The 27,500-nt window shown below is 45.9% G+C and overlaps 3 protein-coding genes across 4 annotated transcripts in view; all 3 read left to right on the forward strand.

Annotated features, from left to right (window-relative positions):
- Positions 1 to 27,500, forward strand: part of LOC308297645 (semaphorin-4G-like) — a 98,207-nt gene that overhangs the window by 61,339 nt on the left and 9,368 nt on the right. The window contains exons 4-11 of one of the 2 annotated variants that reach the window (XM_080741160.1): positions 5,733 to 5,795; positions 6,518 to 6,616; positions 13,521 to 13,614; positions 15,617 to 15,730; positions 16,785 to 16,939; positions 20,423 to 20,598; positions 24,396 to 24,540; positions 26,762 to 26,984. In XM_080741160.1, the coding sequence (XP_080597286.1) occupies positions 5,733 to 5,795; positions 6,518 to 6,616; positions 13,521 to 13,614; positions 15,617 to 15,730; positions 16,785 to 16,939; positions 20,423 to 20,598; positions 24,396 to 24,540; positions 26,762 to 26,984 (1,069 nt within the window). The remainder of the gene's footprint in view (positions 1 to 5,732; positions 5,796 to 6,517; positions 6,617 to 13,520; positions 13,615 to 15,616; positions 15,731 to 16,784; positions 16,940 to 20,422; positions 20,599 to 24,395; positions 24,541 to 26,761; positions 26,985 to 27,500) is intronic. The other variant, XM_080741161.1, reaches the window with a different exon arrangement.
- LOC308296713 (SWI/SNF-related matrix-associated actin-dependent regulator of chromatin subfamily D member 1-like) lies at positions 1,419 to 2,915 on the forward strand (the record flags this gene model as incomplete). The annotated part of the gene is made up of 1 exon (XM_080740041.1): positions 1,419 to 2,915. One exon carries the CDS (start codon positions 1,419 to 1,421, stop codon positions 2,913 to 2,915), a length of 1,497 nt encoding a protein of 498 aa, XP_080596167.1.
- Positions 3,473 to 3,865, forward strand: LOC308296714 (DNA-directed RNA polymerase II subunit RPB4-like; the record flags this gene model as incomplete). Its single annotated transcript, XM_080740042.1, has 1 exon — positions 3,473 to 3,865. The coding sequence occupies exon 1, from the start codon at positions 3,536 to 3,538 to the stop codon at positions 3,863 to 3,865; it is 330 nt and encodes a 109-aa protein (XP_080596168.1). The 5' UTR covers positions 3,473 to 3,535.

A 27,500-nucleotide genomic window follows, 5' to 3' on the forward strand; every position in this document is an offset into this window, starting at 1 on the left:
GCCAATGAGGTGCAATTGAGCTGTGGAAAATCCGGGAGTGGTGTTAGCTGGAGTATTGGTTGAGCTTCACATGACAGCTAGCACGCTGCAGAGTATAGTCAAGAGCGAGCCCACACTGTTTCGTAGGAACAGTATTTCTAGTTATATCTATACTATAATTTTGCGAATGTCTGTCTGATTGAGTGTCTGTCTGAAACAGCGTTTCTCCTCAGTGGCTGGAGCAATTGATCTGAAATCGCATCACCATTAGCATATGAACACACCTGACATAACTGTGAAGCCCGTTTGTCACTTTCACAAATCGTATGCTGTATATTAGCATTTTTATGGTGTATCTACTATCTATTCTGCATCTAGCATGAGGCACATCTATTCTGCATCTAGCTTGAGGCAAAATGTTTAACCAGCTCTGTGTGTGTGTGTGTGTGTGTGTGTGTGTGTGTGTGTGTGTGTGTGTGTGTGCAGGCAGGCGGGTGTGTGTGCAGGCGGGTGGGCGGGCGGGCTGGGGGGGGGGGGGGGGGAAACAGTATCTCTGTAGCCATTAAACGAAACGGGTATTTCTTACATTGATGCTCCTACATATTATCATGCAAGCACCAGTTAAAGTTACTTTCCATCCCTCATATACTGTATGCACAGTGCACATCCCATAACCCACACACTGCACATCATTTTGGAGCTCATATCTTTGAACGGGTAAGGGCTAGTATATATTAATATACCGGAGGTTCAGGCCACTACGTGGCCCTCACACCATTGTCGCGCGGCCGATCCGACCGATATGCCCATATACTGTAAGGGTGTATCAGGGCCCTGGGTGTCATCTTAACCATGTTAGATTCATTGAAAATGCACGCACCTGATTCTGGTGGCTGATGTAGTTCTTCTAATGCGTGAGTGACATCAGTGCATGTTGTCCACTGCCCGACCTCCAGGGGCCCATATATGGAGAACTCTGATGCCATTAATATGACGTAATAGTACTGACATCATAGTCTGGCCTGGACTCCATATTCGGGCGTGGCTAGCACGGAACTCCATATACGGGCATAAACGGGACACCTTGTGCGCACTATTAGTGTCTGACATCATTGAATGTGGGTCCGCTCATCCGCCCACCCATCACCCAGACAGTTTAACAGCGTCGGTCAGCCCAGAGCCTTCCAGTGAGGCATCAGAACGCCACCACCTTGTCAAAACACCATTTACCAAATTAGGATATTGTTTTGTTTTTACATCACAGAGGATTTCTATATACTTCTGTACACTTAGTATAAGCCTTTTGGGCTTCTTGCCTCCTCCTCCTTTTTTCTATTTTGGTGTAATATTATTCTTGTATTGTTTTTAAAAAAATGTGCTGAATAAATCAAATCAAATCCGAATAGAATCACTTTGGCTATTGCACCTATTGAGAGGAGATGCGGGTCAGAGGTGGCTTTCAGTCGGCCTCAACGGGAGGAGGTGGTGGAGGAATGGGACCTGAACATCTGGTGGTACCGGGTGGAGGACCTGGGAACATGGGACCCTCGCCGGGAGGCCAGAGCCACATGTACCGCTCCCCGATGCCGGGGCCTGGACACCAGAGACCAGCCATGGGCCCTACAGTACATGGCAACAGCCCTGTGTCCCGCCGTGGGATGCCTGGGGTCATGGGCCCGTCATGGCCTGCACCCCTGCAGACCCAACAGGTCCAGCAGCAGAATCGCAACCAGCACACAAGGAAGAGGATGGCCGATAAGATTCTACCTCAGAGTATCAGAGAGCTGCTCCCAGAGTCCCAGGCCTACATGGATCTGCTGGCCCTAGAGAGGAAACTAGATCAGACCATTGCACGCAAGAGGCTGGACATCGAGGAGGCTCTCAAGAGGCCCACTAAGCAGAAGAGAAAGCTACGCATCATCATTTCCAACACCTTCAATCCTGCCAAGCCTGATTCTGAAAATGGAGAAGGTACTGTTGCATCATGGGAGTTGCGCGTAGAAGGCCGCCTGCTTGATGACACGGCTGTGTCTGAGTACGACGCCACCAAACAGAAACAGAAGTTCTCTTCCTTCTTCAGGTCCATGGTGATCGAGCTGGACAAGGATCTATATGGCCCCAAACACCTGGTGCGATGGCACAGGACCGCCGCCACCCAGGAGACCGATGGCTTCCAGGTGAAGAAGCCAGGTGACGTGGGCTTTGGATGCACCATCCAGCTCATGCTGGACTACCAGCCTCCTCAGTTCAAGCTGGACCCCCGCCTGGCTCGTGTGCTGGGGACCCCCACCCAGAACCACACCCACACCCAGGCAGGCATCATCCGGGCCCTGTGGCAGTACGCCAAGACTCACAGGCTTCAGGACCCGCATGAGCACGAGTTCATTAACTGTGACGAACATCTGCAACAGATATTCGGGACCCAGCGCATGAAGTTCTCTGAGATACCTCAGCGTTTGCGTGCACTCTTGACGGACCCAGAGCCCGTCACCATCAAGCATGTCATCAGCGTGGACCCTGATGACCCTAAGACGGCCTGCCGTGACGTCGACGTAGAGGTGGACGACGCCCTGGCGACTCAGAGGAGCTCCTTCCTCCTCTCCACAGCCGGTCAGCAAGAAACGGCTGACCTGGACAACATGATCCACGGGACCATCGAGAACATCAACCAGCTGAAGTCCCGGAGAGAGTTCATGCTGAGCTTTGCCAGAGATCCTAAGGGCTTTATCGACGACTGGTTGCAGTCGCAGTGCAGAGACCTCAAGACCATGACGGACGTGGTCGGAAACCCGGAGGAAGAACGAAGGGCAGAGTTTTATTCCCAGCCCTGGACCCGGGAGGCAGTGAGCCGCTACATCTCCTCCAGGAGAGAGGGGCCGTCTATGCCCGTAGCGAACCAGAACGGGCATAAACGGGTATATGTCCGAAGATCTTGAGGTGTGTTGAATTGGTGAGCTTCACGTGACATTTTGGTCAACCAGACTATGAATGGGTCAATCTCCATGATAGGTCAAGTTTCACGTGACATCATTACTATAAAACGGGAAGAGTGGGCGCAAACCTCTTTTCCAGACAAAGACAGATTGACTGCATGGTACTGGCATGGTACTGGCGACACCGATGACAACGTTTGTGTTCGCATGTGACATCAGACCAGAGCGCTGGTCACCTTATATAAGGTGGAGACGTCTGTAAACACCTACAGAACACCGACACTACGGAGAAGCTTTAGGGGTTTAGATACAGATGTACGTACAAGGAAATATAGAAGGACAGGCTCACCAGTCAGAGCCTTTAGAGTTTAGACGTTGGTAGAGAGAAGAGAATAAAATAGAGGATAGACACAGGCAGACTTTACAGAGAGATAGACGAGACACCAAGGAGAGAGAGACAGAGAGAGAGACAGACAGGCGAGACGACTTAGAACCAAGGAGACGGGTCGATGTCTTCAGGAAGCGGCGCGGCTCTGCAGGCTGACTTGGACGTGGATGCGTCACACCTGGCCTTCCCCAAGGAGCTGGAGAAGGCCGAGACGCTGCTGAACTCGGAGGTCCACATGTTGCTGGAGCACCGGCGGCGGCAGAGCGAGAGCAGCACTCTCGCCGAGGACGAGCAGGAGGTGTCGGAGGTGCTGCTGAAGACCCTGAACTACACAGGGCGCTTCTCGCGCTTCCGGAGCAGAGAGAGCATCCACGGCGTGCGCACACTGCTGCAGCAGAACAAGCTGCTGAAGGCGGAGCTGGCCACGCTAGCCAACCTCTGTCCCGAGGAGGCGGCCGAGGCCAAAGCCCTGGTCCCCAGTCTGGAGGGACGCTTCGATGACCAGCAGCTGCAGGACATCCTGGACAAGCTGCAGGCCAACAGGAGCTTCCGTACTGACGGATGAGGTCACCATGATTCTGCGCGCTGCGGTCCTTGAAGGGGGGTTCCAGGGGGGTCCCCAGCTAAATGATCGATAGTTAGGAACACAATGGATCCCTACGGGTCTGCAACTCTGGGTGACGCTTTGGTGACCAACGCATTCTGGACTGACTTCAGACCAAGAGAAGTTTCAAGTGCTGATGGTCAAAGGTCAAGAGGTTTCTGATTTTTTACATCACACATTAGTACTGCTTTCGGTGTTTCTGTATGTGGCTGTCTATCTGTGTTTACATCATCTAATTAGAAAGCCCTTGAAAAAACATGCATTTACGTCATCCAGTGGGAAAACCCTTGAAAAAACACAGGGTGACGTCACCACCAACAAGTGCGACCTGATATAAATAACAAGGTGCAAGTTGGCACCTCGACAGAGTGCCACCCACCGATCACAGTACTTGCATGCTCTGCTGGCACACAAGTAGACCATATATGGCCACAAGGCGCAAGTTGGCACCTCGACAGAGTGCAGTCTAGTTATTCATACATTTTCATCCGCTATCTTGTTTTGGTTATCGTGGTTTATATCCTGTTTTTTGTCACATACCTGATAGAGGTCAGTATTGGCTTCATTCAAATCTGGAAATAGGCTATAGTTTGCTCATGCTATGGGCCATAGCCTATGGCTGGATATTGATTCGTGGCTGTTGCATTTGAGAATGATGTTGGTGAACTACGTTTTAAATATTTGCACCTGTTTTAGACCAGATGTACTTTAATTGCAAACTATCCCAAAAATCTCAAGTGAGCACCTGGTATCAAACACAGCACACATTCATATCTCCTTGTATGGGCCGTTCTGTCCGTGACATCAGCTTTGGTGATGTCGGTCGCTGCATACTTTCTATGACGTTAGTCTCGTGTGACGATAGTCTCGTTCTACGGACATAGCGACATAGGGACCCAAAGTCAGACGTAGGAGCGGTTAGCACCACTCCGAAACTAATCTATGATAACTAAAACTATGACTAAATATATTGACCATTTCGTCAACAAATAAAAACGAATGTTGGTCCAAGGAAACTCTGAAGACAATCCAGGCTCTCAGATCTTCACATTAGGGTGCCTCCCCATTCTTGTCTGACCAGAGGCTGAATCAAATAATTTAAAGCAACAAAAAAAACCTGAGCTGCATAACAGAAGGTAAAACGTTTTACAGTCTGATACATTATAACATTAATATTGCATAAGGTTGTTGTGTGTTTGTAATGAACACATTCAACTTTTTCAGATGGACATGTATTACAGTATTTTACTGTAGCTTAACATTTCCACAAAACATAAAATAAAAGTTACATTCTCACCAGTGGTGTTGTGCATATTGGCAAATACCAGGTAGACACATTCATAATGTGGAATAAAAATGAGAATTCATTCTCTTGAACAAAGGAAAATAATACACAGCAGTGCAATGTAACAATGTTGTCCTTTAAGTTATTCGATAATAAAGTTTGGATTTTTTTGTCTCACCCTAACCCTCCCCAAAAGTATCAGACACTGCTGCAGACCAAAACGCAAATAGTTTGGGACAAGATTAAAACATGTGCATGTGGTCATGTCTAGCTTCGTCTTTGTGAAATAGTTTTTCAGTAAGATTTAACCTGTGAATATTATTTAACAAGTTAACAAGCGTGTGTGAATAACTACATATCCCCTCTCCCTTCTAGGTTTCAGCGACAATATGAATGATGTATGTATGTATGTATGTATGTATGTATGTATGTATGTATGTATGTATGTATGTATGTATGTATGTATGCTATGACATGTATGTATTTATTTACCGGTATTTATTTATGTATTTATGTATTTGTTTGTATTTATTCATTCATTAGATTGAGTGGGAGGCCTCTCCGGAGCAGAAACACCTGTGTCTTAGTAAAGGGAAAGACAACAAGGTAAACAATGACTTGTGTTTCTTATCATATTGACACTGTGTGTGCTTTCGTGCGTGTGTGTGTCACTGTATTTATTGATGGTCCTGGCTAGGGTTACGATTATTGTGACCAAAGAAATTGTGATTTTCGATATTATCGCTATAATAAAAATATCCCCAACATTCATTATCCTAACATAACATTCATTAGTGCTGAACATTAGTGAATAACATCTTTTTTTCCACTCTCTACCAAATCTCTTGCGTCGCAACGCGGTGTGAGCTTGTAGATCTGCTATTTTTTGGCAAAGAGATTTGGTAGAGAGTGGAAAAAAAGATGTTATTTCCAGGTCCGTTTTACCAGTTATAGAGGGTTTAAATGGTTCCGGATATGCAGCTCGGCAAATAAAAGGTGAATTGATCCCATTGCATGACGGAGGATGATTTCATGATAAATCTAAATCTCCACCATACAATTATTGTGTGTTTTTCATCACAATAAAAACGATTATCGCCCAGGGCTGATTTACTTTGTTGGCCGCCCACTGCCAGCCCCCCCAAAATGGAACGAAGGCCGACATTTAATTATAATTTTTTTCCTAATGGCCGGTATGGACCGGCCGGGAATGAACCTGCCGTTCGGAAGTTGTCCCGCTTTTCCCAATGGCCAGCACGTCCCTGTTATCGCCCCATCTCTGCTCCTGGCATCACCGTCACGTTGTCTCTCTGCTCCTCTCTACTCAGACGGAGTGTTTCAACCACATACGCTTCCTCCAGAGATACAACTCCACGCACCTCTACATGTGTGGAACGCACGCCTTCAGACCGCTCTGTGCATACATAGTAAGAACCTGTACATCTCTATACCAGTAAGACTCCCTAATCGGGAGATATGCGACCGTAGGTCACTTATCTCCACAAATAGGGCAAAAATGTGTTTGTCCAAAATCTTCCAGATCCATGTTGATGACATGAGTGTAGACAGACTGTGTAGTGATTTTCGTGATTTTAGGGCAAAATCTGTAGGAGCAGTGTCCAAAAATGTGTTTTTAAAAATCGGCCTGAAGGTGGCGCTATATGGGACAGATTCATGTTGATGGGATGAGTGTAGACATACTGTGTAACAATTTGCGTGATTTTAGGGCCAAAACTGTAGGAGCAGTGGCCAAAAATGTGAGAAATGAGGGGTGGGGTGTCCGCGTTGCCTTGGCGGACGAATAGGTACCGGCCCCGGCTCTCCCGGACGCTCCTAGCCCGAGTTACGGCATTTTATGTGAGCTGCAGTGGAGGGGGTCCTCCACTGGGGGCGTCACCACTTTTGCATCCGTTCTGGAGCACCAGGAGTGGGTGGTCCCCAGGAATTCCCCGTGAGCAGCCCCGTTGGGGTGGTCATTTGGTCATTTTTGCACATTTGGTCATTTTTTACACCTGGGGGTCCCCCAGGGACTTGGGGGTCCCTGGAGCTCCGGGGGTTGTCCTTGGAGGTTGTAGTTTGGCAGGCAAGGAGTGTGTGTGCAAAATCTGGCATGGATCGGGGCAACGGTTGCGGAGATATGAGCAGGGCAAAAGTGTGACGTGTGACCGACTGACTCACTCACTCACTGACTGACTGACTGACGGACGGACAGCCGGTGGAGGTTTTGGTAGTAAATGCGACCTACGGTCGCAATAACCAGTGTCATAATTTAGAAAAATGTATTTTGGCGGGCCTTTATGGCGTAGTAATGCGTAATGATTTTACACTTGGTTGCATGCTGGAAATAGCTGCTCACAATTCGTCCCTGCGCGATGTGCTGTGAGCTTGTAGATCTGCTATTTTCAGCGCGCAAAACACACAAGCACAACCAAACGCGTTCTACTGGATCTCTTCTCCACTAGTCGCCCCCTAACTTTTTAATCTGTTTTTTATTTGTTTTTAGCAATTGACATTGACAATTGACTAAATTGTCAATTTAGTCTTAGTTTTAGTCATCATAGCTTAGTTTTTATTTATTGCCAGTGAAAAAAGGTAGTCACTGAAAATTGTTTGTCATAGTTTTAGTCAGCTAAATTCACACGCTCTATGTGGAAATATACACCTTGAGACAGCTCTATGCTTACATAGTAAGAACCTATACAACTCATCCCAGTTAAATATTCAGTATTTTACAAACAATCGACCGCGGACTCATTTTATTGGTAGTCACTAAATATATCCTTTATGCCAGGGGTCTTCAACGTTTTCAGGCCAGAGACCCATCATGTTGGAGTAATGTGTATTTATTCAGACATTTAACCACTTGAACCGTCAAATACTTTAGTCTGCTCTTTGCCAAAAATAGCCGATCTACAAGCTTAAGCTTGTAGATCTGCTATTTTAAGTAAGTAGGGTGTTCGGTGCTGTGTATGCGGCACTAAGCCAATGTGGGAGCAGGGCCTTTGAACACAGCCTGTCTGTACGTGGTACCAATTAGCCAATGAGTGAGCAGCATTGGCACCAATTAGCCAGTTATAGCCACATGCAGCCACATGAAGCTCCCTCATTGGCTAATTGTGCCAATGCTGCTCCCTCATTGGCTAATTGGTGCCACATACAGACAGCACCGATCACCCTACTTGCGCAATCTGCTGGCGCACAAGTAGGGTGATGTTTTTATAGAGGCTTTGAACCAATGAGGAAGCAGCATTCTCTGTGACGTCACCTTCATGCTGATTCCTCATTGGCTAAAAGTTACTCTATAAAGGTACCCACCACACCTTTATAGCCCCCAAAACCTATCCATTTGACTTGAATGGGAAAATGCAACCACACTTGCAATTTCCCAGAATTGCATCTTTCTAGTTAGTGTGGTTGCCTGAAGGGCGATGCACTATTGTTCTCGTGCCGGGTTAGGGAGCAACATGTAGCCTTGTGACGTCACCTTTATGCAGCTTCCTCATTGGCTAAAATCTGTTTTCTCTGCTTCCTCATTGGCTAAAGGTTACGTATGACGTATGGTGACGTATGTTCACAACATCAAAAGCTGTTCCTCATTGGCCGTATACTCGGTGACGTATGCCCACAGGCCCCACATGCAAAAACGACAACCACACCCGCAATTTCCCAGAATTGCACCTTTCTAGTTATTAGTGTGGTTGCCCAATAGGGGCAACATTATTTATTTATGCATTTATTTATTTATTCTAGATAAACAATCCAGACTATGAATAGGAAAATGCTAAAGGTCCACTGGGTTCAATGGAGGAGTGTCATGTGTAGCTCATCAATCCACCAATCCTCCAGCTTATCGTACATATTATGCCCGTTTATGCCCATATATGCCCATCTGGGCATAGATGGGCATACAGTATATAAGGGCCATGAGAAGGGCCCTGCCCGTAACATAGCATATGCCCATCTGGCATATGCTATGTTACGGGCAGGGGCCCCTCTCATGGCCCTTATATACTGTATGCCTCAATATTATTATCACCCTCTACGTTTATATCAGGTTGCACGTATTGATGGTGACATCACCAGGAATGCTGGTCCCTCATTGGCTTTTATGGTGATGACCCAATTGATGACATCACTCTGTGTTTTTTCAAGTGTTTTCCCATTGGATTACGTCAGCGCAAACACAGACACACACAGACGTACCTAATTTATAGACAGATAAATGATATCACGTCGCACTTGTTGATGGTGACGTCACCAAGAATGCTGGTCGCTCATTGGCTGTCCATGATGTCGTCACCAAGAATGCTGATCCCTGATTGGCTATGCAGACATTTTCGCAAACTGACACGGCACATGCAAAATCACCGAACGCAGTACTAGCGCAGTCTGCTGGCGCAGGTCCTTACCCGTTTGAACATCCTCATTGGCTAAATGTTATGGTGACGTATGCCCACAAAGCAGTTTTTGTTGCTTCGTCATTGGTTAAATGTTACTTTGTATTGCCAATGAGGAACCAGTATTCTTGGTGATACACATCAGATACACATAAAGGTGTATCTGATTTGTATGAAGATGAGGATGATTATCATTGTTACACATGTTTGTCTCTTAACATAACAAATTGAAAAGTTACAAAGCCATATAAGGACAGTTTATTAGTATGGTTGCCAACCAGACCATAGTAGTACTTGTCTGACTTTCCATCCATCCTTCTATTTTTCCGGATAAACTTTAGCCGCGCTACTCCCACAGTTCTGAATACACTTGGGCCAAATCCACTGGCTTCATCAGGACCCGTCTGCATTTTGCTAAGAGATACGTTATATATTATAGTTAAGTTTTTGTATAAATTTATTTACTTTAGTGATTTTTTTTTCATTGACTTGAATGGGAAAATGCTAAGATTAAACTTTTCCCAAATATGGAGATGACTGACATCATAGATGTCTGAGGTCATAGACCACATGAGACTGACACAATTTGTCCATATATGGGCATTTATTACAAGTTATGGGATTAATATCAGGGATCTCCATATCTGGGCATAAAAGGGGACAAGAACGGAATTCAGTTGCAAAGTGTTGACTCGCGTCACGGCAACCACACTTGCATCTATCTAGTTAGTGTGGTTGCCCCACAGGGCAACACACTATTGTTCCCAGCGTTCTTAATCATCATCCTGTGTAACCCTTCAGCCAATCAGACATCACAATCTTCCCGTATGTATACCTTGATATCGTGATGTCATCCTTTTCCCCCCTCTCTGATTGGCTCCCCATTAGAGTCAATGGCGAGCACACTTGCAGTTTCCCCTTGCATCTTCCTGGTTCATGTTGATATCATCATATGGATTCTAGAATGTAGTGCAAGTGACTCTGATCTTCCTTGGTAGCATCTTCAGAGGAACAGCATTATCTCCATTATAGATGTATGGAAAGAGTGTGTCGGTGAAGGTGTGTCTGAAGGTGTGCAGGTCTTTGTTAGCGTCGGGATCAGAGAAGGTCAGCTCTCCTCGGTTCCAGTCCAGCTGGACTCTGATCCTCCAGGGTTTCTTCTTCACCGAGAGAAGCGTGAAGCCACGGTAGCCATGGCGAGTGGAATGCGGCCTGGAGCCCGCTTCCCACCTGCCGTCTTGTAACATTACTCTCCAGTGTTGACCCAGATTGTCTCCCTTCCTCTGGAAAGAGTCTGCCAGCACACCGACATCCCAGTCTTCGTTATCTCCAACCTCGACAACCCAGCTGTGAGTCCCCGAGTTAAATCCCTCCGTGCCCAGGACATAGCCATAGTAGTCAAACCTCTCTGGGTTGTCAGGAAGCTGCTGTTCATCTCCATGTAGAACACTGGTCAGATCATCAGACAGGATGTCCCCTGGATAGGCAGTGTTGGGGTCCAGAATGACAGGAGTGTAGGAGACAATGTCCTTCATCTTGTCCCAGACTCTGAAGGTCAGGTTGCCCAGGTGTTTGGCCTCGTCTATCAGTGCCCCCGAGGCCAGCTGTGGGTCCTGCAGGGTGAGCTGGACTCTTTCCACTGTGGTCTTGTAGTTCTGCAGAGATGAGATGTTTTCAGCTCTCAGCGCCTCCTCTATGGCTCTGATTGTGTTTGAAATGGTTGACATCTCTCTGTTCAGACCTTCAATCTTCTCCTTCATCGTCTGACTCTTCTGCTCCTCTTCCACCCTCAGTGCAGTGATCCTGGCCTCCTCTTCCTCTTCTAGAAACTGATGAAGCTTCTTAAACTGTTCCTTAATCTTCCTCGCTGTGTTCTGGGTCTGGACCTTGATGTGTTCCGCCGCTTGGTCACACTTTGTTTGAACGTCCTTGAAGGACTTTAGTTTCTCCTGTAAGATTGGGAGTGATTCCTGGAAGAACAACGATTCCCGGAAGAACATCACCTGGGGATCCATGACTGTCTCACACAGGTTCTTTAGAACCAGGTTACAGGTGGATCGTCCATCCAAGACCTTCCTACAAACTGGACATTCCTTGATGTCCTTCTGCTTCCACCATTCATGCAGGCATGCTTCGCAGAAGCTGTGGCTACATAGCAGGACAACGGGATGTATAAATATGTCACGACACACAGGACAGGAGAAATCCTCCTCTGAGAAAGACAGCAGGGCCTTTTTAAAATAGGAAGCCATTTTGTCTTTGAGAAAAGCTCGGGACAGGAAATGAGTCTGAAGTTTCCCTCGTCTAGAAGTTTTTAATAGTTTTAAATCTTTTTAAATTTTAGTCTGTCAACTGAAATTCCCACTCAGTTGACAGAGTAGGAGCTGGCTAAGGTTGTATCAGTATTGAGTCCTGTAGCTGATGTGGAAAGAGAGTCTGTATTCTTGTTTCACTTTCTGCTTAAATAGATACATTTAGAGATGACATCACTGTGATGTGATCTCTAAATGGTGATGTCAATTCAGTGATGTCACTGCAGTTGTGTGCACATCATGGTGTGGGTCTGTCATTATTGATAACGGCAATGTGGAACTCCATATTTGGGCAAGAGTGGAGGACAAAGAAATTCCACACTATGTGAGAAATATTCAGAGATTTTACTTCTTAAAGGGGAATGAATGCCACTCATTTTCAACATTCAACTACACCTTAGAGCTGTTGTGTGGTAATTATGAAAAAGGTTCTTCCACTTCTGTGTTGACTAGAACTGGAGAATTGATTATTCGGGTCATGTGATCAGTGACATACGGAAGGTTTACTCTTTGGCCTGCCCTCTAGGCTGACTCATTCAATCTCACTTCCAGCTGAAACAGTGGGACTTGTAATAATTTATAATGGCATATGGTTATATATTATTTTTCACAAGAGGTAGTACTTGTTGATAATGATTGGCTGAAAATGCTCTCCAACAACTCTTTACTTTAATATTCAAGTCGTACTGTTTCAGCTGGAATGACAATGGCTCTGGGTCCCAACGCAATTTCGTTGTCTGCGTCACGCTAGTTACGCCCCTGTACATGAGGCCACAGGGAAACTGCTCTTCAGGACTACATGAATATTAGACTTCCAGGATCAGTCCAGGACCTTCTCAGCCAGGGTTGATCTTCAGAGCCTGCTCCTCCAGCATCTTTACCCTGGCCTCGCTAAACAGTCACACCAACTCCAACCTGTGTCTCTTACTCTCCTGCATGCTGTGTTTGTACGAGGGTAGGGCAAGTGCTACGGTCTAAGGTGGAGGGAGTCTGAAGAGGTGAGTCTTCAGATTACATCGGATGATTAGGAGTGAGTCTACAGTTCTAGTTGCAATGGGGAGCTCATTCCACAGTTTGGGGGTCAGGAGGGAGAAGAGTCTGTGACGAGTGGAGTGTTGTCCCGGATGTTTTAATGAAGGTTCTACCAGCTTCCTTGTGGAGCTGATCCGAGTTAACGGGAGGGGTTGTAGTGTTGGATCAGATATGGAGGTGCCATACCTTTGGTTGCTTTGTAGGCCAACATCAGTGTTTTGCGAACCCGCGGTTATGGACAACCAGATCTTCATATAAGTATATTTATGGCGGTTGGATCGGCAGTTCTGGATAACCGCCTATCCGGTTCTCGAGATAATTCAAGTGCAAACAGACATACACACGTACATATGAACAGAGATTTCGCACATTTATACTAGGACAGGACTTAAGTGGTTAATTCGTCATACATTTTTGTAACGTTTGGACTGCCAATTCCCACAATGCTGCACTCCATCCCCGGTTGCGTAAAAGTATGTGAAGTATTCAAGTCAGACATCATGTCATAATAGGCATTCAACATTAAATGTTGTGGATTGAGTCCCCCTCCCTTACGCTGCCGTTTCTCTTACGTGTCCCGCTGTTTCTAGGATGAGGAGAGTTTTGTGATGTCCCCTCAGACCGAAGAGGGTCGAGACAAATGTCCATACAGCCCGACAACTGGCTACACCGGCCTCATCGTTGGTAAGACCCCTACACTCTCCCAGCCACATTTCAACTTTTGCCACAATGCATGGTTGAAGTACACATGCCAGGTGGACAACTGTCTTTGGTGGTACTCTTCAAACAAACGCCTACTCAAGGTTCCCAAAATGAAGATAAAAACGAAAGGGGATCGAGCATTTACAGTAGTAGCTCCTACACTCTGGAATAGCTTACCATTGTCAATAAAAAATGCAGAGTCGGTAGATGCTTTTAAAAGACTGTTAAAAACCCATTTATTTAGGAATCACTTTGGTGTGTAATATTGTTTATTTACACGTACTGTTTATTTATATGCATTGTTTTATTCTTCTGTGATGTTTTTGTTTTATTTCATTGGCCAAATTGTCAAATATTAGAGGCAGAAATTGTGAAAATAGCCGATCTACATGCGTTGCGAGGCGTTGTGAAGATCTGCTATTTTCACAATAGAACCGTGTAATACAAAATGTTATGCCTCAACTCTTAGTGCTCGTCAGGGTGGGGGGTCCCCTGTTAAAATATGATTATTTTGGGGGTCGCGGCCTGAAAAGGTTGAGAACCACTGCTGTACAGTAGCATAAGACCAGCAGGTGTAGTACTGTTCCGTATGTACATGAGTAAAGTTGGAGATTGCAGCTTTAAGCCTCTATACAGCTATAGCTGATCTACAAGCTTTACTTTTAGAAAGTTCCAAAATAGGGATCAGTGGTGGAAAAAGTACTTGTTTACTTAAGTAAAAGTATCAATACTGCAATGTAGAAATACTCTCTTAGGGCACGGTCACACCAAAGTATGGTTGCTGGCTAAAACTATTTTTGTGCTCAGCAGACTGTTTTTTGCAGCCAGCAGATTCTCCCAATAACCAATGACACACGTAGCTACAGTACAACCACTTGTCACTTCCTGAGTCTTGGCAAGGTAAATAGGAGGTAGGGACATCACGTGACAACGGGGATACGCCATGTCCAGCCATGGAGCTCACCATGGGTGTCAGTATCGCGAGACTATCCACCATTTCCTGTGAACCAAATCTCGCGATACTTTGGAGACCGAAACGATTATTATGTTCTGTTATTATTATCATTTCATTATGCACTGTGCACATCGAAAAGTGATTGTAAAAATACCTTTGATATATTTTATTTTATATTCCTGAACAGATTATATGACAAAGGTCTCAGTCGTTCATAAATAGTGTTTCTTCCAGGTTTGTTCATGAGCTGATCTAGCCGGCTCAATCATTCTGGCACCCATGGGAGCGTCATGGCAGCTCCCGGCGGTCACATGTTTCCATTCCTTATATTTTAACTTCCTTGAGTCTTGGGACTGTCCGCCTTCGACTCACCCGATTGGACAGAGGGGGAAAACAGTGCTTCAAGCATAAACGCAAGGTGCCTGGGTCACAGGGTAGTTGTCCAGGCACCTAGGCTGGTAATCCAGACCAGCCTTGCAGCGTCGCAGGTTCGAGTCCCGGTCCTGACGACCTTTGCTGCGTGCCCCCATCTCTCTCCCCGTTTCCTGTCAGCCTACTATACATCTATCAATAAAGGCAGAAAAAAATATCTTAAATAAAAAAAAAAAAGCATAAACGCAAGGTCTGTGCGGCACGCGGAAAGCTGTGCAAGACCATAAATCCACACCGTTCCCATTGAAATGCATTGGTGGAATCCACACACACACACACACACACACACACACACACACACACACACACACACACACACATACACACACACACACACACACACACACACACACACATACACACACACACACACAAACACACTATAAGGCAGTTTGAGAACCCCTGGCTTAATGCAAACTGCTACACACATACCGTACACACACACACACACACACACACACACACACACACACACACACACACACACACACACACACACACACACACACACACACACACACACAGGGTATAGCTCAATGAAATGAACTGCTCAAATGCACCGCTCTACTTCTCACTGGGTTTGGTTTTTCCTCTCAGACCAGCAGATGTACACGGCCTCTCAGTACGAGTTCCGGAGCTTCCCGGACATCCGTCGCAACTCGCTGCCTCCCGCACTCAAGACGGAGGACGCGCCGACGCGCTGGCTGACTGGTGAGTAAGTGTATGCCAAAAATAGCCGATCTACAAGCTCACAGCGCATCGCGCTGCCATGCGTTGTGAGCTTGTAGATCGGCTAATTTCAGAGCACAACATCGGAGCGCAACCAAACATAAAATGACTTGTCCTTTTGTGCTACTGGATCTCCTCTCCACTAGTCCCTATTTTTTATTTGTTGACGAATTTGACAATATCTTTCGTCTTAGTTTTAGTCATCTTAGTTTTTATTTCTTTTTTATTTCTTTTCGCTCAGTGAAAAAAGGTAGACAAGTTTAATCGTAGTTTTAGTCGATAAAATTGTCACTGCAGTACATACAGTACACCCATGCAGATCCACAAACGATTTCAACAGGTGCTGGACCACAAAATACAACTCTGCACATATGTCTATACGTCTGGAGCTTGCATTAGGCCTAGAATTATTGAATGCTTTAACCAGTGAAAAATAGCAGATATACAAGCTCACAGCGCGGCACCGAGTGCCGCGCTGCGAGCTTGTAGATCTGCTATTTTTGAAAAAAGTCGTGAAAATGTGTGCAAATCTTTGAATATATGTATTTGCTTCCAAAAAGAATGTCTCAGTGCTCCCATACAACCTCGTTGTGAAAAGAACGCAACCGCCCGCAACTATCAATATTTGCAAGCGACTATACAGACAAGGCCAAAGTTGCTTATCTCTGCTGCCGGGCAGAAACCAGCTATAATGTCCAAAATAAAATATTACATTTTCAGGAAAAAAATATTAATAATAAAGTGACCTTATGCTTATTTTCCATTCATTAGCGCTGGTTGTAGGGGCTGGTCTGGCCAAGATGCCAGGGCTGAATTTTAGTCCCAGCAGGGCAACACTGTTTACACAGGTGACTTAAAGTATCTGTCCCATTTCCCATATTCCCTCCTGATTGGCTACGATTGCCTTCTAAAGTTTGTGTATGCGACGTGACATGCAACCTGACGGTAGCTTATCTCCCGATTAGGGAGTCTTACTGGTCTCTTTCTTGCCACAAAGTAAGACTATAATATCTCATTGCTGTTTTTCTTGGTCCAGAGGCAGACTTCGTGGGCTCGGCACTGCTGAGGGAGAACGAGGGGAGCGGCTCCGGAGACGATGACAAGATCTACTGGTTCTTCACAGAGAGGAGCCAAGAGCAGACACCCAGCTACACTGCCAGCAGGGTGGCACGGGTGGCACGCATCTGCATGGTGAGGCCAGGGCTCATCAACATGTCTGTACACCAGGGTTCCCCAACAGGCGGCCCGCGGGCCATTTGCAGCCCGCAGGGGGCTACTGTCTGGCCCACACCAACCCCAGTAATAATGGTGGTATAAGAGCAGCAACAACACTAGTATATCGTTGTTGTCGGCTGGAAATCTCGTATCTCCAAATTTGTAAGTTCTTTCGCAAATCATACAAGGCCGTCGCACAAAAGTAGTGAAAACAGCAGATCTACAAGCACAAAAAAAAGTATAAATTCAAAACGAACGGTTTTGGACATACAAGATTTTCACCCGACAACGACGATATCTGAACTGTCGCTGGAGTGGCAGGAACGCCGCCGTCGCCCCCTGCAATGTTGTGGCCCTCGGCTTGGTACCCTAGACATAATTCGGCCCTTGGGGAAAACTAATTGGGGAACCCTGCTGTACACGGACAGATGTGACCGTAGCAGTGTAGAGACCAGGATTACTGCATGGTTTTTGTGAGGGTACCTACCCTAGGAGACACGGGGAGAACATGCAAACTCCACCACATTACTGAATGTAGTGTCTCCAGGTTTTCTTAAGAATATGTATGACACTGTTTTATCATACACATTAGGGGTCCAACTAGTGATTCTCAAAAAAAAAAGAATAATAATTGCAAGGACCCCATAACTCTGAGAGTGTACAATGACCCGGAGAGGTTCCATTTGTACACTCTCAGAGTCACCGATCTGTTGTTATCATGCAGGGCTATCTCTTTTGTTTTGAGAGATTTTTCATAAATGAAGTTAACAATCAGTTCAATGTACATATCGTTGGCAATTCGAAGATCTACAAGCTCACAGCGTGGCACAAGCTTATGCTATTTTTTAAGTGTTAATAAGCACACATCTTCTCTTCTAGCCCCCCCCAGCAACGCGACCCATAGTGAACTATGTAGATCTGCTATTTTCATCCATCCAACCATCCTCAACCGCTTATCCGGAATCGGAACAGTTCCGACCGAGATTTCCAGTGTTCAACTATTGTTATACATTTTATAGATTTGAAAACTTACTTTTACTGCAATGTAAAAAGTAAGAAATGTGAGTAAATGTCTTCCCACCACTGCCACTTTGTAGCTTTCATCAGAGGAATCATTATGCACTCCCTGCTGTGTTCTGTGTTTAACCCATTTAGAACGGGTACACATTTTGTGTATCATTATTTTATGCTTTAACTATTGAAAAATAGCAGATATACAAGCTCACAGCGCGGCACCGAGTGCCGCGCTGTGAGCTTGTAGATCTGCTATTTTTGAAAAATCGTGAAAATTAGAATTTTGACCCGATTCTATAAGTGTCTTTTGAATCCTTCTAAGACTTTTTGAAAAACCTGTTTCTAGCAATCTGGCCAGCCATCGTCAAAGAAAAGGTCCTTTTCACTTAACTGGAGCTCAGTTAGTCGGTTCTTGAGAGACTACTATGTCAGTGGTGCTCAAACCTTTTCATGTGAAGGACCCCCAAAATGACATGTATTTGGCCACGGACCCCCATCTCAAAATATCTAGTTCCAGGGACCCCCCCAGAAGCAAAATTTGAGTTACAAACGTTCGCTTTGAAAACACATATATTCAAAGATTTGCAAACATTTTTCACGACTTTTTTCAAAAATAGCAGATCTACAAGCTCGCAGCGCGGCACTCGGTGCCGCGCTGTGAGCTTGTATATCTGCTGTTTTTCAGTAGTTAAAGCAGTCAATAATCCTAGGCCTAAATGTGTTTAATGGTGTCCTCGTCCCCGTGTCCTACAGCAGCTCAGTGTGCAGCCATCTTAGCAGCTCCATCATCATCACCCCGCCGTGCTCGCCTGCTGCGTGTTCTGTGACCGTATGACGAATCCAATGACATTTAGCACAGAGGCAGAGTCTGCATTGCGTGTGTGCGCGTGTGTGTATTACTATACTTACCAGTAAGACTCCCTGATCGGGAGATAAGCGACCGTCAGGTAGCATGTATACACACATTGGCCTGTAAGTCCGCTGTGCGTGATTTTTAGGCAACATCTGTAGGAGCAGTGTCCATTAATGTTGTCTGCAAAAAGCAACCTCATGGTGGCGCTAGAAGAGGGGAATGTGAGGAATCAGGGGCTGTGGTTTGCCAGCCAAGGAGTGTGTGTGCAAAGTTTGGCATGGATAGGGGCAAGGAGATAAGAGTAGGGCCAAAAGTGTGGCGTGACGTGATGTGATGTGACATGACGTGACTGACGGAGGGACAGCCGATGGAGGTTTTCATAGTAACTTGCGAGTCGCAACCAAAGTACAATAGAATTCATGAGGACAATTTTCCTGGTCAAATTGTTCCGGTCCTCATAAGAGAATAAATGCACAGAATCTCTGTATTATAGGATATTGTCCGTAATCCATCCATCTCGGGAACCGTTCTACCCATGCACCGAACTTCAAATTCGACACACGCGTCGCAGGCGACCGTAGGGAGTGCAGTGCCCGCCCAGTCGTCGGATAGGCGGTTTTCCAAAACCACCAGAAAAGGCCCAAATGAGCCAATTGCCCTTGGCTTGATTTGGCAACTTCCCCACACCTGCTGAATTCCCCACACCTGCCATTTGATTAGTTAGTCAGTCCACTTTGCACAGTCAGTTTTCTCTCTTCAGACATTCTCCACAGACGTCTACCCCTGCACAAGGACTACCACACCTGCCGATCCCCCCTTACAGTATACCATTATATGGCCAGGCCCATATATAGGCCCTCATACTGATAACATCAGGGATATCCATGGGCATAAAAGGGACATGGACAGAGACAGACATATATAGACATCTCCATATGGGCTCGAAAGGGATCAAGGCAGACAGATGGATACAGAGATTTCCATATATGGCACTAAAGAGACACAGACAAACAGACAGACAGACGGACGGACGGACGGACGGACGGACGGACGGAGGGTTAAAGTGTACCCAGGTTTATGGGTGGGTGTTAACAGATTGCTGTTTAAGCTCCCTCTAGTATTGTGGCATGTGGGTGTCACTAATTCTTTGGAGGTGTTTAGTCAAGACATGCGGGTAAGGAAAGAAAGAATATATATATACAAAGAAGATATTATCATGATTGATTATGAGTGACGTTAGTAAGAGTAGATTATGCTGCATCATGCATTACAGATAACATGATGTACTGTAAGAGTCAAGATGTTTTACTAGGTTGATAGATACACTGGTCTATGTTTATGTTACAGCTTGTCCTTGCAATGCTAGTATAACTAGGGTTTGATTTCCTTTGCTTAGGGCAGAACTACTTTACCACCCCCCAGAGTGTTAAACTGTACTTCTGTCCATGATATCAACTTTACATAAACTTGACCACCACCACCTAATATAATTGTCTTGTCTCCTCATTTTCTCATGATTATTGATTGATCTGAATTCCACTCTCCTCTCCTCTCCTCTCCTCTCCTCTCCTCTCCTCTCCTCTCCTCCCCAGGGGGACCGGGGGGGTCGCCTGACCCTCCAGAAGAGGTGGACGTCCTTCCTGAAGGCCAGGCTGCTGTGCTCCCTGCCCGAGTACGACTTCCACTTCAACATGCTGCGCAGCGCCTTCGTCCTGCGCGGGCGCACGCCCGGCCACACCCTCTTCTACGGCGTCTTCGGCCTGGAGTGGTGAGCGTGGGGGGCAGGGGCGTCACAAGGGGGGGGGGGGGGGGGGGAGTGGGACTGAGTTACTAGGGCCCAAGGTGGAGGGAGGGGCCTTAATTATTTTATACTTTAGCTATTGAAAAATAGCAGATCTACAAGCGTGCCACCGAGTGCCGCGCTGCGAGTTTGTAGATCTTATTTTTTAAGCGAACATTTGTAACTCAAATGTTGTTTCTGGGGGGGGGGGGGGGGTCCCTGGAACTAAATATTTTGAGATGGGGGTCTGTGGCCAAATACATATCATTTTGGGGGTCCTTCACATGAAAAAGTTTGAGCACCACTGACATAGATACAGGATATAAACAGAATAGAAGGATTTGAAATATTCAGACACATTTTCACGATTTTTCAAAAAATAGCAGATCTACAAGCTCGCAGCTTGTAAATCTGCTATTTTTCAATAGTTAAAGCACAAAATAATTGTGCGGGGGCCCGCAGTGAATCCTTGTGCCCAGAGCCCAGAATTTGGTGCGACACCCCTGGCAGTGGCAAATGGTGCTGGTGCCTAAACGGTGCCAGAATCCATACTTTTCAAATAAAAAAATAAATGGGAAGTTCAAAATACAATTAACTTTTTCCACCACAGATTATGTTGTCCGGGGTCTCTGTGGCCCGAAGGTTCTTTTAGGGTGTTAAATTTAAACCAGCAGAGGACAAGCAGATGAGAAGCTAAGAAATCGATGGACTCAGATCATTCACAGAAGACCAGAGGCAGGAGATGAAAGACACAACGAGATAGAGAAGAAAGTTTTACACCCGTCACCCCATTTCAGGGAAGGGTGGAGGGTGAATATAAATTGTCGATTTAGGTTCTGTGTTGTCTGAGTGTGTTTGAGTCTAAAGGGCTTTTGAGTTTCTCAACAGGGTTCATGACCTGAATGCTGATCAGCGTTGCCAAGTCTGCTTATTAAGCAACTTTGGGGCTTGTTTTTCTCAGTGGTGTAAAGCAGTGGTTCTCAACCTGTGGGTCGGGACCCCCAGAGGGGTCCCCAAATAATTTTTGGGGACCCCAGATGATTAACTTAATGTGCAATATTTGTTTTAACAGTAAAATATGATTATTTTGGGGGTCGCGGCCTGAAAAGGTTGAGAACCACTGGTGTAAAGTTACTATGTTGATTTACTTTATAGTGCTGTACTCAAGTAGCCTGGATCCAGCCTGTTTGCTCCGTTCCACATTTTGTATTGTCTCTAGAGACAATACAAAATGTGGAACGGAGCAAACAGGCTGGATCCAGGCTAGTACTCAAGTAAAATTTTTAGGTATTTGTACTTTTACTTACTTAAAATTTCCAAAACTTTTTGCGACCGTCAGGTCGTAGTTACTATCAAAACCTCCACCGGCTGTCAGTCAAGTCAGTCTGTCAGTCTGTCCGTCACATGTCAGGTCACACTTTTGCCCTACTAATATCTCCACCACCGTTGCCCCGATCCATGCCAATTATTTGCACACACACTCCTTGGCTGCCAAACCACAACCTTGAACCTCCACCCATTTCTCAGATGGCCCTCTTCTAGCGCCACCATGAGACCGATTCTTGCAAAACAAATTTTTGGACACTGCTCCTAGTAGATTTTGCCCTAAAATCACTGCAAAGCGGTACACAGTATCTCCACAGTCATGTCATCAACATGGATCTGTCCCATTTCCCATATTCCCTCCTGATTGGCTACCATTGCCTTCTAAAGTCTGATTAGGGAGTCTTACTGGTAAAGTAAGTTGATTTACTTTAGTTGAAGTACTGTACTCAAGTACAATTTTGAGGTATTTGTACTTTTACTTGAGTATTTCCAATTTCCAATACTTTTACTTCTGCTCCAATACATCTTGGATCCAAATATTGTACTTTTACTCCACTACATTTATTTGAGCACTACTAGTACTGTAGTACAGTAGAGGCACTGCGTGACATGTCATCAACAATATTAGCCAAACAGATGGCCTGATTTACCTTGTTTTTGCGTGTCAGCACATCTGTGTGTATTTTGATCTTATCATTTATTTTGTACCCTCACTCTGTGCTGTGTGTGGCGGACGCAGCGCGTGTGTCTCAGCCATGCAGCGACAGAGGTGGAAACTGAGTAACGATAGGAGCGATACTACGGAAAAGTCATACAGTATTGAACCAAATCGAAATTTTCAGAATCGATATTTATCGATATATTGATATTTTTGTGTGTGTCCCTGGTCATGTGCACCCCCCCCCCCCCCCCGTCCCTGTTGATGAAATGGTAAATGGTGCATTTATATAGTGCTTTTATCCAAGGCGCTTTACATAGATTGTGCATTACATTCACCCATTCACGCACACATTCATACACCAGTGGCAGAGGAAACCATGCAAGGCACCAACCTGCTCACCGGGAGCAACTAGGGGTTCAGAGTCTTGCTCAAGGACTCTTCAACATTAACTCAGGGGGAGCCCAGATTCGAACTGGGAACCCTTCGGGAACCCTTCGTGCTCTAATAACGGTTTCTCTACCCCTGAGCTATGCCGCTAAGAGTAAACACTCTTCCTCAGCGCTCATAGCTTCTCCTCACACTGTTTGCATTCTGCAGCACTCAGCCCCTCCCCGCTCACACACACTCACACACACACACACACACACACACACACACACACACACACACACACACACACACACGCACACATGCACATACGCACACGCTGCAGTTGTGACTAATGTTGTAGCATCCCCTCGCTCCTCACCCCCCCCCCCCCCCCCCCATCTCGCCTCCTGTGTTTCCTCTTTGCTTCCTTTCCTGTCTCCTCCTGTGTTGCCTTCACTTTAGGGGTGTAACGATACATTTAGCGATTCGATACGTATCACGATACATGGTTGACGATATGATACATGGACGATACTGGTTCATTCATGGCGATACGATTCACTTCCATCCTTGTCCTTAAAAAAAAAAGAAAAACAGTGAGCCAGTGTACCACCACCACCACCGCTGCTGTCTCTATGGAAACTAGAGGTGTACAGTTGTGTTGTTTTACCAGGCCTGTGATCTGCTCTTTCTCACCGCGTGTGCGTGCGTGCGTGCGTGCGTGCGTGCGTGCGTGCGTGCGTGCGTGCGTGCGTGCGTGCGTGCGTGCGTGTGTGTGCGCGCGCTCGCGCAGGCATGCGTCTGTGCTCGTATGTTTTAGTGTGCTACTGTATTACTAGACTTGTGAGGACCAAAGGTCTCCGCAAGTGTAATAGAATTTGAGAAATGATTTTTCAAAAATAGCAGATCTACAAGCTCGCAGCGCGGCACTCGGTGCCGCGCTGTGAGCTTGTAGATCTGCTATTTTTCACTGGTTAAAGCATTCAATAATTCTAGGCCTAAATGGGTTAAAAAAAAATAAGATGTTTAGAGACACGTTTAGAGTTAGGAAAAGATTCAGGTTTAGGTTTAGACATTTAGAAGTCAGGCTCAGTGATTAGAGATGGAGTTATGCCTTATTTACACTTAGTTGCGCGCGCTGGTGTTGACGCGCTGTGGGCTTGTAGATGAGCTATTTTTCTGGTTTTAGGCTGGCGGCAAATGGCAAAAATGTTTACATATGGCAAATGAAATTCACATGCTCACAAGTACTGTAATACAAACTTCTGTGTGTGTGTGTGTGTGTGTGTGTGTGTGTGTGTGTGTGTGTGTGTGTGCGTGTGTGTGTGTGCGTGCGTGTGCGTGTGTGTGTGTGTGTGTGTGTCTGTGTGTGCGTGTGCGTGTGCGTGTGTGTGTGCGTGCGTGCGTGCGTGCGTGTGTGTGTTTTTAGGAAGAATGTGAAAGCATCAGCAGTGTGTCGGTTCTCTCTGTCTGAGGTGGAGCAGGCCTTTCAGGGTCCCTACATGGAGAACCACAACTCTGGCTCCAAATGGCAGGAGTACACGGGCAAGGTCCCTGATCCACGGCCTGGGATGGTGAGACACGCACGCACACACACACACACACGCACACAGGGCACTTTCTACAGACCGATAAAAGGGCAGGGGCTCAAGCCTCCTTTGAAGTCTATGTGTGCACGTGTCTGATAAGGGGATAAGGCATGGACGAAAATAGGGCCCCCCCTACGCCTACCCATAACCTCAACCCCTAACGTCACAAACACTATAGCTAATCTAATACGCGAGCACAGCCACAGACAGCGCTTGTGAGATGAAGGAGCACAAGAAGAATTGCTTCTAAATCTTTCCTCTCCAGTCCTATCTGCTCTGTACCAACGAGAGCAGATAACGCTGACCGTAAGGAGCAGCGCAGAAAAGGAGAGAGAGAGAAAAGAACTTCCTTACGACAGCAACTAGGTATCGCAATCATACGCCATTGAAACTCCGTTGTGATTAAAAACACCAGGCTGCTTATAGCAGCTGCTGGCGATGATAGCGGACAGCAGAGTGTCACTTCAACACTTTAGAGGGCTTAGTTTAAATGCTGTGGGCAGCTGGAAGGGTCTTTAAACTTGAGTGCGGAAGCAGGGGCGTCACAAGGGGGGGGGGGGGGGGGGGGGATGGACTGAGTTACCAGGGCCCTAGGTGGAGGAGGGGCCTTCATTATTTTATAGCTATTTAACTATTGAAAAATAGCAGATATACAAGCTCACAGCGCGGCACCGAGTGCCGCACCGCGAGCTTGTAGATCTGCTATTGTTGAAAAGTCGTGGAAATGTGTGCAAATCTTTGAATATATGTATTTCTTTAAGCCAACATTTGTAAGTCAAATTTTGCTTCTGGGGGATCCCTGGAACTACATATTTTGAGATGGGGGTCCGTGGCCAACTACATATCATTTTGGGGGTCCTTCACTTGAAAACGTTTTGAGTACCACTCACATAGAAACATATAGGTTTTTCAAAAAACCTTAGAAGGATTTGAAATATTCAAAGATTTTCATGATGTATATTTGCTATTTTTCAATAGTTAAAGCACAGGGGCCCCACAGTGCATCCTTGTACCCAGGGCCCAGAATGTGGTGCGACACCCCTGTGCGGAAGCCTCTTAGAGGGGATGTGGCTAAAGTCCTTTTAAAAGGAACAAAAAGAAGGGTGGAAAACGTATGCCCTTATTTGGGCGTATTCCCTCGGCATGTCAGCACTCAGCGGCCGTTGATCCCCACAGAGGAACCTGAGAGAATAATCACCTTTCGCTATGAGGGATGTAGTTGCATTTATTTTGTGAATTTTTTGATGGCGGGGAGCTATGGCTATGGCATGTACATGCATACGCACGCTAACACACGTTTGTGCGAATTACTGTATGTAGGCCTATTGACACACGATATATATCGAATTGTATTATTTTTACTTGCATAAAGGGGATAGGCTACTTTATAGTGTGTCTTCTACAATAGGGCCTATGCATGTACAGCACCTGACTTTTTCTGCTTAAATGGTTGGGTAATAGTTAGAAAAAAATGTGTTTTGCTGAAATTCTCGCCTCCAATAATGATGAAATAGATACGCCAGGTTGGAAGTGGTTATATCCAACTCTAATACCTCTACCAATACAGTGCTGTGTTGCCAAGTTTGCTTATTATAAGCAACTCTTTCTGTAAATTCACTCGCAAATATAAACGTGATTTTAAATGTGGGCTTATTGTCTCTAAAAATGTCGTTCAGTCAGATAACTCACGAATGGAAGGAACCATACGCATACATACGCAGAAGGAATGCAGAATGAACACAGACTTGCAGTAGATGAGCTTAAATAACCCGCCCAATTGGTCAGCTGATTTGTCACGTCAGCATACAATACACCCACATGTGTGTAACCTCTCGAGTATATCTGCCTGAACTAACCTCATTTGCTTATTTGGGCTTCCTTCCTGTAATGTTGTTTAAACCAGCAGTTCTCAGACATTTGTCGTCAAAGACCCTCCAAATCATAATGCATGCATTTGTCTGCTGCCAAAGACCCCATACAAGATGTTTCAAAAGTGTGTCAAAATCTTTTGAAAATAGACGATCTAAAAGCTCACAATGCGCTACACCGCTACAGTGGCCTCATCCCGTCTCTCTCACTCTCTCTCTCTCTCTCACTCTCTCTCTCTCTCTCTCTCTCTCTCTCTCTCTCTCTCTCTCTCTCCCCCCCCCCCCTCTCTCTCTCTCTCCTCTGCAGTGTATAACAGATGTCTCTCTCCCCTCTGCAGTGTATAACAGATGCGTTGAGGTCAAAGGGTGTCAACGTCTCCACCTTGCTGCCGGACGACGTGCTGGACTTCGTCAGGAGGCACCCGCTGATGTCCCAGCAGGTCCTCCCCGCCGACAGACGGCCCCTGCTGTTCAGGAGGACCACGGACTACACCCAGATGGCCGTCCACGCGGTGCAGGGTGTGGACGGACACGAGTACCATGTTCTGTTCTTGGGGACAGGTGCGCTCTGACTACACGCATTAGCTTGCATCGCTTTTTGGCTCTCAGAACCTTCTCTTGCCAAGGGACACGCACATTGATGTGTATTTGGCTTTGGCAGACCTCCCTCCAATTGAAAATGTTTTTTTGTGCCAGGGATGCCCCCAGAAGAGAAGATTTGCCATGCCCCAACACTTTATCCATATGTTAGCTATAGAAAAAAAAGCTATTTTTGAAAATATTTGAAAAATATCGAAAAGGTTTTAAAGGAGTAGTTCACCCCCAAAATGACTTTTTTCTATTGATTACTTGAGTTCAATAATATTTTTGAGTTTTTGTTGCATTCCTAAGACAATAATTTGATAACAATAAATTTACCCCCATAAATTCCGGATGGAGACCCAAATGCATTAGGGTCCCCATCCGAAATCAATGGGGGTAAATTTACTAAAATCAAATTTTTGTCTTTGCAATGTGATGTGATTGAACTCAAGTCTCCATGGCGAGAGTAATCAATAGAAAAAAAGTCATTTTGGG

Source organism: Nannobrachium achirus, assembly GCF_963921795.1.
Source record: "Nannobrachium achirus genome assembly, chromosome: 13".
NCBI classification, from domain to species: domain Eukaryota; kingdom Metazoa; phylum Chordata; class Actinopteri; order Myctophiformes; family Myctophidae; genus Nannobrachium; species Nannobrachium achirus.